A 12,950-nucleotide genomic window follows, 5' to 3' on the forward strand; every position below is an offset into this window, starting at 1 on the left:
GTTACCAGTGGTAGATGAACCTTTAAAAGCTAGGTTTTGTGGCCCTTATCAGATTGAAAGGAATTAAGTGAGGTGAATTATGTGGTAAAAACACCAGATAAAAGTGAGTGTGTCATGTGAATATGCTTAAAAGGTACTTTGAAAGGGAAGGAGAGGAAAAGGAGGAGGTTTTAATGATTCTAACTCAAAGTGACGAACCAAATCCAGATGACTGTGAATTTGACATACCTCAAATTAAATTGGAAAACGAGGATGTTCTTAAAAATTGGGATAAATTGTTGAATTACCTTCCAGTGGAAAAACAAACCGGCTTAACGAGTTATTGTAATCACATGGGCAAGTTTGTGGAGATAAATTGGGAAGTACTAAAATGGCTGTACGTGATGTAGTTGTGGGAAATGCTGTTCTAATCAAACAACATCCATATAGACTTAATCCTTTAAAATTGGCACAGGTTAACAAAGAGATTGAGAGTATGCTTAAAAATGGCATAATTGAAGTGGCTTGCAGCCAATGGAGCTCACCCATAGTAATGGTACCTAAACCAGACGGTACCCAACGGTTGTTTGTGGACTAGAGAAAGGTGAATGCTGTTACAAGAATCCTATCCCACGTTTGGAGGATTGCATTGAGAAAGTGGACAATCAGCTTTTATTTCCAAATTGGATTTACTTAAAGGTTACTGGCAGGTACCTTTATCCGAAAGGGAAAAGGAGATCTCAGCTTCTGTGACTTCAGATGGTATATACCAATTCAAAGTTATGCCATTTGGCATGGAAAATGCCCCAGCCACATTTCAACGGTTAACTAACAAAGTTGTTTCAGGATTACCCAATTGTGCGGTATACATCGACGATCTGGTAATTTTCAGCCAGACATGGACAGAATATTTGAAACATCTGATGGAGTTGATCGATTTCAGGCGGCGGGTCTGGTGATAAACCTAGCCAAAAGTGAATTTGGAAAAGCCCAAGTCACTTTCCTTGGCCGTACAATCGGACAGGGTCGAATGGTCACATGGGATGTGAAAACAACAGTTACTGAGGAGTTTTCAATACCCTCAAGCAAAGGGAAATAATGCGGTTTCTTGGCATGAGTGGATTTGTTCGAACATTTGTGCAAATTTGTAGCGTAATTGCTCCACTGATGGCTTGCTGATGAAACGTCGAAAATTTCAATGGACAGCGGAGTTTCAACAGGCATTTGACTGCCTGAAAGCTGTGATAACCAATGCTCATGTATTGGAGAATTACAAGGGACTCTGTTATCAGATTGAACTAAAGTATCTGACTTTAAAGAGACATGCCGAGGTGTAGAGGAATGGATGGATCGTGCAGAGACCTTCTTGTTCAAAGAGACTGTCAATCGAGAAGGATTTCAGTTGGAGGAAGAAGAACGAAAAAAAAAATGGACTGTATTATTATACCTGTTTGCGTGTGTTGTTTTTTTGAAACAAAAAGGTATTTTTACTGTGTGCATTTCTTAAAGGATAGTGAAAAGGTAAAAAAATGAAACCATCTTGAAGTTGATGGCTTATTTTTTTTTCTTGGGGGGGGGGGGGGGAGGTGTCATGTGAGAGTACCTTTAAGAAATGGGTGTTTAAGAAATGTACCTTTAAGAAATGGGTGTTTATCAGTGATGTCAGAGTGTGGGTGGAACTGGGCTGGCTGTCAGCTTTTTTACTTTCGTTTTAGGCCGTTTGCTGCAGGGTGTGTTTTAGTTTCGTTTTCAGTGTTGGAGCTGAAGCCAGACAAAGCAGGTGTACTGCTGTTCTCTCTGCCATGAAAAGACTATCTCTTGATCGTTTGGTGAATTCAGAATTATAAATATTCTTAGTAGTGAATGTAAACCTAATGTGCTTCTGTTAGAAGGTGTTTCTTTTGTCTTCTGGATGTTGTTTGGGAAGTTATTAAGGATTACTTAGTGTTGTATTCTTTGGGGGTTGTATTTGAATTGATGATTGCTAAGATGTTCACTGTATGTTTTAAAAAGGTTAACTTGAATTCTTAGAATAAACATTGTTTTGCTTTAAAAAATACTTTTCCATTTCTGCTGTACCACACCTGTAGAGTGGGCCGTGTGCTCCCCATACCACAATCTATTAAAAGTTGTGGGTCAGGTGAACTCCATGATACACTTTGGGGTTCTCTAAACCCTGGCCCATAACAGTGATATGCTGGCACTCCTGCTGCCACCCTGGCACCATCGCACTGCCAGTCTGGCACCTTGGCACTGCCACCTGGGTGGGGTGGCACTGCCAGGCTGCCCGAGTGACACTGCCAGGCTGGGTGTGAGGCTGGCTGTGCATAGATGTCCGAGTGCCAGGTTGCACGTGTCAGCGATTGGGCCCGGAGGTTCTCTGCCCTTAAGAGACGGGGTGAGGGGAAGTGTGAGAGCATTGGGGTGGTCCGGAGGCCATGGTGGGGAGTCCAATGAGGGGTCAAGAGATCGGGGCGGCATTTCAAAATGGTGGTCCAATCTCTTTCTACACTGGCTCGTCAATGCAGGACGTGAGGTAAGTGCGGCCTCAGTGGGTCATTCCCGACCGAGGCCAGAACCCCATTAAATAGCGGGATCGTTCTCAGCACTGCAGGTGTCGAGGAACATCCCGCTAAATGTGCCCAGAACAGGACTGGTTTTTTGGATGTTAAATAGCGCCCTGATCCCTCGGTTGTGGGATTGCTTAGCTTTATTACTTGCTGCTTATGCTGCTTGGCATGCAAGTAGTCCTGTATTGTAGCTTCACCTGATTGACATCTCATTTGTAGTTCTGCCTGGTGTTGCTCCTGCCCTCCTCATGGAACCAGGGTTGATCCCCTGGCTTGGTGGTAACGGTAGAGTGGGTGATCAGCTTCTGCTGCTGCTGATGGCCCACAGCACCTAATGGATGCTCAGCCTTGAATTGCTAGATCTGTTTGACGTCTATCCCATTTAGAATGATGGTAGTGCCACACAACATGGGATTGTTTTAATTCTGCAGTTTAAGGTAGCCAGGAAGGCAATATTTTGGTCTGGGAGATGGGGTGTTGGGGCGAGGTTGGAAATAGCTGATGAGCCCAGAAGGACTGATGTTGTGGCATTCCTTAACTGCAGGACCTTCCAATAGTGAACACCCAGGGCGCGATTCAATGAAACATTCCTTTTTTAAAATATGTATTTTATTACAAACCTGTATCAAAACAGGTTACAACCCTGGGAAACATACTTCCCAGCAATCAACTATACACTCTGTACAAATCTTTCCCCCTTTTTCAGATCCCTCACCTTGACTAGCCCCACTTCCCTCCACCTCCTGTATACACTATCCAGCCCCCTGTTTTGTTATGCTCTTGACGTAGCATAAGCTGCCATCTTGATGTGCACTCTGGAAAAGGAAGATTCAGACTTGGAGATAGCGTGAACACATTTATTAAACTGTTAACAATTCTCCTACTTGGATTCGACTCTCCTGTTAATCCTGCTATAGCTACGCAGACTAACTAACCAGTCTGCTACAATCCATGTGGTGGGTGTGATGTGTTTCAACCAACCCTGTCTGTACTCACTAAGTGTCTCCACTGGAAAGTGGATGAGCATCTGTGCTGTGTCCTTTTATATGGGTTGGTGTAATGTCCTCCTGTGGTAGTGTCACCTCTGGGTGTGTCTTGACTGCCCATTGGTCGTGGACTATCTTACTGAACTATTGGTTGAATGTCTGTGTGTCATGATATCTCTGGTGCTCCCTCTAGTGTTTATCTAGTCTTAGTGTATTTGCATTAACCCCTTGTGTATTTACAGTGATGCATATCACCACACACCTCCCGGCTCAAATCCATGATTCTCGCACAGCGGTGTTAACACCGACATCCCTTCCATCCTAAAATGCCTCCTCAACTGATTCCATATCTTCACCGTGGACTGCACCATCGGGCTCCCTGAATACCTACTTGGAGCCATTGGCAACGCTGCCATCACCATAGCCCTCAAACTAGACCCCTTACAAGATTCCTCCTCCATCCTAACACACTCTACCCCATCTCCTTCCCACCACCGCCGCACCTTGTCCACATTTGCCGCCCAATAATAATGAAGCAAGTTCGGCAACGGCAAACCCCCCTGCTACCTCTGTAGCAGGGTCCTCCCCAGCCTTGGTACCTTCCTCGCCCATACAAAGTCCCAAATGATTGTGTCCAATTTCCGTAAAAAGGCCTTTGGTATAAGATCGGCAGAGCCTGGAAAATAAACAAGAACCTCAGCAGAATATTCATTTTCACCATTTGGACCCTCCCCGCCAACGTCAACTCCAGTGTATCCCCTTCCTGGGATCCTCCCTAGCTTCCTCCACCAGCTTTGTTAAGTTCCACTTATCAATGGAAAATTTCAAGTGTGGCAGCGAGCGGGAACTGCCGCGAGCTTCCCGGCGCTCGGCGAGGCGAGGCCACCACCGCAATCCAACATTAATTGATCCACTTAAGGAGGCCCCACGGGCTTCGCGCTGCAGATCATGGCTCACCAGCCAATTTACCGGGACCGTTCCTGCCAGCTCCTTGCTAACAAGGTAGAGCAGCACATAAACTGCTTTTGCACAGCCAACCCCATTCAGCTCACAGCCATGGTGCCGAGACGATCGGCCCCACGATTTGGGTGCAAACCTGGGGAGGCTCCTCGAGTCGGCCGAGACCTAAGGGATGTCCTGCTCCCCTGAGGCTCTGGAGGGCAGCCAGTGACGCCTGGGAGGAAGTTGCAGTGGCTGTCAGCTCAGACAGCGTGACCAGGAGGACAGGCACTGGCCACAAGACGGTCAACGATCTCCACCGGGCCGCTCAGGTGAGTTGGCACCGGACCCCCCATGGCAATGCGCCTGGCACTGCCCTCTCCCAGCACCGCCCCATGCACTAGCCCAACCATGCCACCCATGCTGCCCCCCCCCCCCAGTGAACCTTCTTCCCCCCCCCCCCCCCCGGACTCCCCCTCCCACGTGAACTATGCGTGCGGCTAATGATGCCCACTCTGTGTCCCTGCAGGAGAAGTTGTCCCACAAGCATCAGGAGAGGGCATAGATGGGTGGCAGACATCAGGGGCATCATTCTCCGACCCCCCAGCGGGTCGGAGAATGGCCGTTGGCCGCCGTGAATCTCGCCCCCGCCGGTTGCCGAAGTCTCCGAAGGGAGAAAAGTCGGCGGGGCGTTAATGGCGCCGCTGACGTCGGAGAATGGCACGGGTCTGCGCAAGGCAGCCGATTTTGGGCCTGCCGATATTCTCCCTTCCGGATGGGCCGAAGTTCCGTCGACGTGATGACCGTTCACGTCGACGTAAATCAAACCTCCTTTTCATCGGCATGAACCTGTGCTCCAGGTTCGTGCCGACCAGCGTGGAGGTGAATGACGGCCTGGGGGGTTGGCCGCTGGGCAGGCAATGGCGTAGCCGCAGTCTGAATGTGTGGGGAGAGGTGTGTCTCGGGTTGTGTGTGCGCGGCGGGGGGGTGGTTAGAGTGGGCTGGGCTCCGGGGGAGTGCCGGGAGGGGGGTCCGTGCCGGGGAGGAGGATGGGGGGTCCGTGCCGGGGAGGAGGTTGGGGTCCGTGCCGGGGAGGAGGTTGGGGTCCGTGCCGGGGAGGAGGATGGGGGGGGTCCGTGCCGGGGAGGAGGATGGGGGGGGTGCCCATGCCGGGGAGGAGGATGGGGGGGGTGCCCGTGCCGGGGAGGGGGATGGGGATGGGGGGGTGGAGGTCCGTGCCGGGGAGGAGGTTGGGGTCCGTGCCGGGGAGGGGGATGGGGGGGTCCGTGCCGGGGAGGAGGTTGGGGTCCGTGCCCGGGAGGAGAATGGGGGGGGGGGGTGCCCGTGCCGGGGAGGAGGTAGGGGTCCGTGCCGGGGAGGGGGATGGGGGGGGACCCGTGCCGGGGAGGGGGATGGGGGGGGGGTCCGTGCCGGGGAGGGGGAGGTCCGTGCCGGGGAGGCGGATAGGGGGGGGGGTGCGTGCCGGGGAGGAGGTTGGGGTCCGTGCCGGGGAGGAGGTTGGGGTCCGTGCCGGGGATGGGGATGGGGGTGTCCGTGCTGGAGAGGGGGATGGGGGGGGGGTTCCGTGCCGGGGAGGGGGATGGGGGGTCCGTGCAGGGGAGGGGGATGGGGGGGGGGGGTCCGTGCCGGGGAGGAGGTTGGGGTCCGTGCCGGGGAGGGGAATGGGGGGGTCCGTGCCGGGGAGGAGGATGGGGGGGGGGGGGGCCCTTGCCGGGGAGGGGGGGGATGGGCCCGTGCCGTGGAGGAGGTTGGGGTCCGTGCCGGGGAGGGGGATGGGGGGGGTCCGTGCCGGGGAGGGGCCCGTGCCGGGGAGGAGGATGGGGGGGTCCGTGCCGGGGAGGAGGTTGGGGTCCGTGCCGGGAAGGGGGATGGGGGGGGTCCGTGCCGGGGAGGAGGATGGGGGGGCAAGTGAGTTGGTCCACCTGGCCAGGTGCCAGCCTCCAACAGTTGGACCGTCGTTCTCCCCCCCCCACCAGGCGGTCATGTCTTCCGATCATCCAGCGATGTTGGCCGCCGTGGTGGCAGCCGCTCATGTCTATGTTGCCCTGGATGAGGAGGAGGAGGAGGAGGAGGAGCGCGCCAGAGAGGCGGCGCAGCCTGCCGCAGAGGGGCAGGCGGCAGCCGCCCAGGCTGGAGGGACACCTGACCGACAGGACGAGGAGGGGGAGGAGGACGTCGCTGCCCCACGGCAACGGAGGCACCCGGGGGCGCCCCATGTGTACCGGCCCCGGCAGTCATACCAGGACCTCACGGACTGGGAATGCAGGAGGAGACTCCGGATGAGGCGGGAAACCGTGGCACACATCTGCCACCTGCTGGCACACCTGTCACCGCGTGGCACTGGCGGGGGACACCCTCTCCCCGTGTCCGTCAAGGTTACGGTTGTCCTGAACTTTTATGCAACGGGGTCATTCCAGGCGTGGAAACTCCAGGAACCCGGGATCCATCTGGGCGGCAGATGTTCGCTTGGGCTGGGCTGCCCTCCTACCGCCCGGCCCCTCTGCTGCTCCTACCTCCACCTGCTGTACCGGGACGGCTGTGTTGTGCGCACCAGTGAGTGTAGCAGACGCCTCATCACTAAAGTGCCCAACCGAGGTGAGTGTTTCTGCGATGGTGGAGGGTGTTGGTGACAGCAGAGGCGTTGTGTCGTGCTCTTCGTCCCACTCTGAGTCCATGGGGGTTCGTCTCCACCCATCCACTCTGAGTCACTGTCCGGTATTTCGTCTTCCTGGGTAGTGCTGTCCCGGGTAGGGGTGTCCTGGGCAGTGCTGTCCCGGGTAGTGGTGTCCTGGGTAGTGGTGTCCTGGGTAGTGGTGTCCTGGCTCGGATGTGACGGGGGCCTGTGGCTGCCCCCCTCGTCGCTGGGTGGCACACACCTGCCTCGTCGCTCCCGCACGTGACAGGGGTGTCGTCTCCCTGTTGCTCCAGGTCTCTCCATCTCCCGTGGTGTGCGAGGGGCATCCTGCGGGCGTCGCATGCCGGAGGGTCCGGGTCTCTCCGTCTCCCGTGGTGTGCGAGGGGCATCCTGCGGGCGTCGCATGCCGGAGAGTCCGGGTCTCTCCGTCTCCAGTGGCGTGTGAGGGGCATCCTGCAGGCGTCGCATGCCGGAGGGTCAGTCCAGCTGGGTGAGGGGGAGAGGGGATACGGGGGGAGGGGGGGGGGATATGGGGAGGCTCACCCTGCCTGCTCTGACGAGGTCATTCACCTTCTTGTGGCACTGGGTGCCTGCCCGTGGTGTCAGGGCTGCAGCGGTGATGCCCTCTGCCACCTCCCTCCACAGACGCCGGCTGTGGCGTGGGGCAACTCTACGGCCGTGCCCGGGATACAGGGCGTCCCTCCTCTGCTCCCCTGCGTCCAGGAGCGCCTCCACATCCCGTGACTGGAACCTCGGGGCTGAGCGGCGGCCAGCCATCCAGTCGGGTGTTCCGGTCGGGTGTTCCGGTCGGGTGGGGGGGGGGGGGGGGGGGGGGGGGGGGGGGAGCAGCGCGGCCTTATGAGCCGTCACGCCGTGCGGCGTGTATGACGCTGCACGGCGTGAACCACGTGCGCAAGCGCCGATCCCGTCACGTCGCTGCTAGCCCATTTCGGGCCGGAGAGACTTTTGAACCATTTTTCCGACGTGACGCAAGTCAGATTTGCGCCGTTTTTTGCGCCGATCGGCAGACTTTGCGCCGATAACGGAGAATTTCGCCCCCTAATCCTCACCACCTTAGAGGCGCGGGCTCTGGAGGTTACAGGGTGTTCAGGGACAGGGCGGTCACCAATGTGGAGGTCGGCGCACAACGCAGAGGTGCGGATCCATCAGCCTCACCCAGATGGACTGTCAGACATGAGTTGTTAATACCATAGAGACTGACCCATCCCTCTCACTGACCACATGTTCATTCTCCCGTGGGACCTTCAGCCGATGGCTCCGGCCCATCCCGGGTGACCGCCCCTGCCTCCCATGAGAACACCTCGGAGGAGAGCTCCGAGGATACCACCATCGAGGCGCCACAGCTGTCTTCACCACCACGTGGGCAACGTTAGTGGTCAGGCTTCTAGCGCACAATCTGGTGAGCACCACACAGTCGCTGATGCACATCAGGTGGAGGCAGGACCCCCCAGGTGAGACAGCAGTTGGAGATCTGCTGGATCTCAGGACCCAGCTGGGTCACAGTCAGATGCGGAGCCTCTGGACCAGGTTACCAGGAGCTGATGCAGATGAAAGGGCGTGGCCGTGATATTCAGAGGGGGATGTCAGTGACCCTGCAGCATATCCATAGCCGATTGGAGGAGTCCCAGAGTCTATGGGCACAGGAGATGTCGCTGGCAGTGCGTAGCACTGAGGCCAACACTGCTGGGGTGGCGACGGCAGTGGAGAGCCAGGTGCACAATGTCAGCACCATTAGTGGAGGTGTCCAAGATGTGGCGCAGTCAGTGACGGCCATGGCTGAGAGACTCTCCAATTCGCTGGGGGACGTGACCCTGTACCAGGCGGACCTTGATGAGGCGCTGTTGGACATATCCCAGGCCCAGATGGGAATGGCCGAGGCGCTGCGGAGCTCGTCCCAGTCGCAGGTGGGCATTGCTGAGGCGCTGCAGAGCATGTCCCTGTCACTGAGGAGCATCGCCGAGGGCATCGGCACCAAGGTGCAGGCACGGGGAGCCGCCAGGGTTGGCAGAGCCAGATGATGCAGAGCAGCTGAGGGTTGAACCAGCTGCCCATCCATTCTGAGGTGAACCCCAGGGCCAGGGCCCAATGGCCACCGACTAGGAGGAGAGGGTGCTGGCTGCCATCCTATGGTGGCCACCAGCTCGCCTGAGTTCCACTCCCCTGATGACGCTGCATCTCCGAGTCAGCACCTGGAACAGGGTGGCACAGCGAGGCATGTGCTGCTGGAAAGTGCGGCAGGGCCCTCCAGCCCCAGAGCCCCCAGAGAACACCTGCCAGGGGCATCGAAGGCCATGTGGTAAGCAGCTGGCGGCTTCCACCTCTGATGTGCATCCTGGGGAAATATCTAGACGCAGCGGTGGAGCACGGAAGGCACGTCAAGGATCACTGAGAGGACACTGGGGGGGATGGTAGTGTGTGTGTGTGTGTGTGGGGGGGGGGGGGGGGGAGAAGGTGGTGGGATGAGTGGGGCAGTTGTGGACACTTATGTGAGTGGCATCTTAAAACATTCACCGCAACCAGTTGGATGCCTCAGGCACTTTCGTCTGCAATGCGGACTGACTGCCAATCCCATGCCCCCTGTCTCCAGACATGGGGGTCCACCCTAGACAGTGGAGTCTGCAGAAACCCACCAGGCCGATCTGGGGAGGGGGTTGAGTGGGGGTGTTTGGGGTGCAGGGGGGGCGGTCAGGCCTTTGGGCTTCAGGCTAATGGATATTTTGAACAAGTCCAGCATAAACAATGATAAAAATCTTAGTGTAAATGGTTATGGGGACAACTCATGTAACACTTTAAATTCTGCAACCTTTGCACTATTTCAGTCTGCATTGCCCCGATTGGCCTGAATCCGCTATTATAATTTGGACAAAAAAACTTGACAAATTGTGAGCTTTGTAATGTGTATACCTCCCTCCTGTCTGAAAACACAGCCATTCCCCACAATGATGTGGGGCGTCATTCTCCGACCCCCCAGCGGGTCGGAGAATGGCCGTTGGCCGCCGTGAATCCCGCCCCCGCCGGTTGCCGAAGTCTCCGGTACCGGATATTCGGCGGGGGCGGGAATCGGGCCGCGCCAGTTGGCGGGCCCCCCCGCTCAATTCTCCAGCCCGGATGGGCAGACGTCCCGCCGAGAAATTGCCTGTCCCGCCAGCGTAAATTAATGTAGGTATTTATCGGCGGGACAAGGCGGCGTGGGCAGGCTCGGGGTCCTGAGGGGGGGTGCGGGGCGATCTGACCCCGGGGGGTGCCCCCACGGTGGCCTGGCCCGTGATCGGGGCCCACCGATCCGCGGGCGGGCCTGTGCCGTGGGGGCACTCTTTCCCTTCCGCCTCCGCCACGGTCTCCACCATGGTGGATGCGGAAGAGACTCTCCCCACTGCGCATGCGCGGGAAACTGTCAGCGGCCGCTGACACTTCCGCGCACGCGCCGCCTGGGGATGTCATTTCCGCGCCAGCTGGCGGGGCAACAAACGTCGTTTCCGCCAGCTGGCGGGGCGGAAATCCCTCCGGCGCCGGCCTAGCCCCTCAATGTCGGGGCTCGGCCCCCAAAGATGCGGAGCATTCTGCACCTTTGGGCCGGCGCGATGCCCGTCTGATTGGCGCCGTTTCAGGCGCCAGTCGGCAGACATCATGCCGTTGGGGGAGAATTTCGCCCGTGGTTCCTAACCCTTCGCTGATATAGTATTCACACTCCTACTGTCCCTTTAACACTTACCCTCATCAACCCTGCCAATTACCTCATTAAACAAACTAAAATAAGTTACTTAAACACAATTTATCCTTAACGAATCTCTGTCGACTCTCCTTTATTAGTGAATCCGTGTCCAAGTTTTGTTAATGTTTTACCAGTTCACACTTTCTAATAGCTTCACCAACACTGATGTTTAAACGACTGGCCTTTATCTGTCACGTACCTTCGTCTCCCTCTCTTTGAATAAGGGGGTAACATTTTCAATCCTCTAATCCTTTAACCGTACCCCTAATTCTCAAGAGGATTGATTGAAAGATTGTGAACAGCACCTCTGTAATTTCTCCTATTACTTTCCTCATCCCAAGCAGAGCAGGTATTTAGTTCTGCTCTGCCTTTCCAAACCCTCCTTTCATTCCGTATCCCAGCAACTTGCTGGCTTACCGCAGCTTTGGTAAAACCCTCTGTGGTAAACACCGAGGCAAAGTTCTCATTTCGTACCTCAGCTCCCAATAAATCTCCACTATGATTCCTAATTGGCCCCACAACATTCTGACAACACTTTTCCTGTTAACATGCCAATTGAAAACCTATAGACTCCCCTTTAGTTGGTAATCTTTATTTTATTAGTGCCACAAGTACACTGTAACAAAGTTACTGTGAAAATCCCCTAGTCGGCACATTCCGGCACCTGTTCGGGTACACAGAGGGAGAATTCAGAACGTTCAATTCACCTAACAAGCACGTCTTTCGGGACTTGTGGGAGGAATCCGGAGAACCCGGAGTAACCCCACGCAGACACGGGGAGAAGGTGCAGTCTCCACACAGACAGTGACCCAAGCCGGGAATCGAACCTGGGACCCTGGAGCTGTGAAGCAACAGTGCTAACCACTGTGCTACCGTGTCTATCCACATGACAAGTGGCTAATATATATGACAGCAATATGAAACCACAAAAGCTCCCAGTGTAATAATTAATTTGGCTGGGAGGTTGAGGCCTAGATCAGTTTTCAGGTTATGTGACTCGCCTGCTTTTTCACAGCAGTCTAATCACTATCCTGGTGTAATTGTTTTGCTCCCTGATGTTATACTTTTCTCCCTATTTTAGAATGCTTCTTCAATTGGTGATTTCTTGCTGACAGTCTCGAAATTGGAGAGATGCTACTGAGGGAAAACTGCCAAGGGATTTTGGTTGGCGTATGAGAGGGAATGAGTTTCGGTACCTGTGATGTTGAGGAGGATTGATGAAGCTGTAGCAATGGGTTGTAGCTCGTCAGCTGTTATGGAAAACCAGCCAAGGAGATCTGACAGAGGTGGGTACTGATGGAACTACTCTGCATTTTCTAAAACCTGCCATGTCACCAACTTCCTTCTGATTAAACAGAAGAGCTGATGCTTGGACTTGACCATTTTGCAAAACGAAATATGAGATTACAACTATTAGAACTGAGGTACACACAACCAGGGTCTTTGCGATTGAGCGCTGTAGGATTTTTGGATTCTCGATCGCTAGCCTTTCAGGGTTACCTTCGACATGTTGCAGAATTTCAAAACATGGGATTGTTCTCAGAACACTGAGGTTAAGTACAGATTTCATAGAAGTGTGCAAGATTGTATAGGCGTTTGATGAAACACAAGTATTAGGAGCGGACGTAGGCCATTCAGCCCCTCAAAGCCATTCGATAAAAATCATGGCTGAACGGATTTTTAGGCGTCGCTGGTTCGGCCAGCATTTATTGCCCATCCCTAGTTGCCCTTCAGAAGGTGGTGGTGAGTTGCTTTCTTGAATCGCTTCAGTCCTTCAGGTGTAGGTACACCCACTGTACTGTTAGGGAGTTCCAGGATTTTGTCCTAGCGACAGTGAAGGAACGCCGGTATATTTCTAAGTCAAGGTGGTGAGTGACTTGGAGGGGAAGCTCCAGCTGGTGGGTTCCAGGTATCTGCTGCTCTTGTCCTTCTAGATGATAGTGGTTGTACGTTTGGAAGGTGCTGAGTAAGGAACCTTGGTGAGTTCCTGCAGTGCATCTTGTAGATGGTACACATGGCTGTCACTGTTCATCGGTGGTGGAAGGTTTGAATGCTTGTGGAAGGAGGAGCAATCAAGCGGGCTGCTT

General features: G+C 54.9%; 1 protein-coding gene across 4 annotated transcripts in view; it reads left to right on the forward strand.

Moving 5' to 3' along the window:
- The window catches only part of ppef1 (protein phosphatase, EF-hand calcium binding domain 1), a 275,391-nt gene that overhangs the window by 69,944 nt on the left and 192,497 nt on the right, over positions 1–12,950 (forward strand). For 3 of the 4 annotated variants that reach the window (XM_072514414.1, XM_072514417.1, XM_072514415.1), the window contains exon 2: positions 11,945–12,149. The exons of the other annotated variant lie outside the window; for it this stretch is intronic. In XM_072514414.1, coding sequence (XP_072370515.1) covers positions 12,065–12,149 — 85 coding nt within the window. In that variant the 5' untranslated portion in view covers positions 11,945–12,064. The remainder of the gene's footprint in view (positions 1–11,944; positions 12,150–12,950) is intronic. 4 annotated transcript variants of the gene reach the window in all.

This window comes from Scyliorhinus torazame, chromosome 8 (assembly GCF_047496885.1).
Source record: "Scyliorhinus torazame isolate Kashiwa2021f chromosome 8, sScyTor2.1, whole genome shotgun sequence".
Lineage (NCBI taxonomy): Eukaryota > Metazoa > Chordata > Chondrichthyes > Carcharhiniformes > Scyliorhinidae > Scyliorhinus > Scyliorhinus torazame.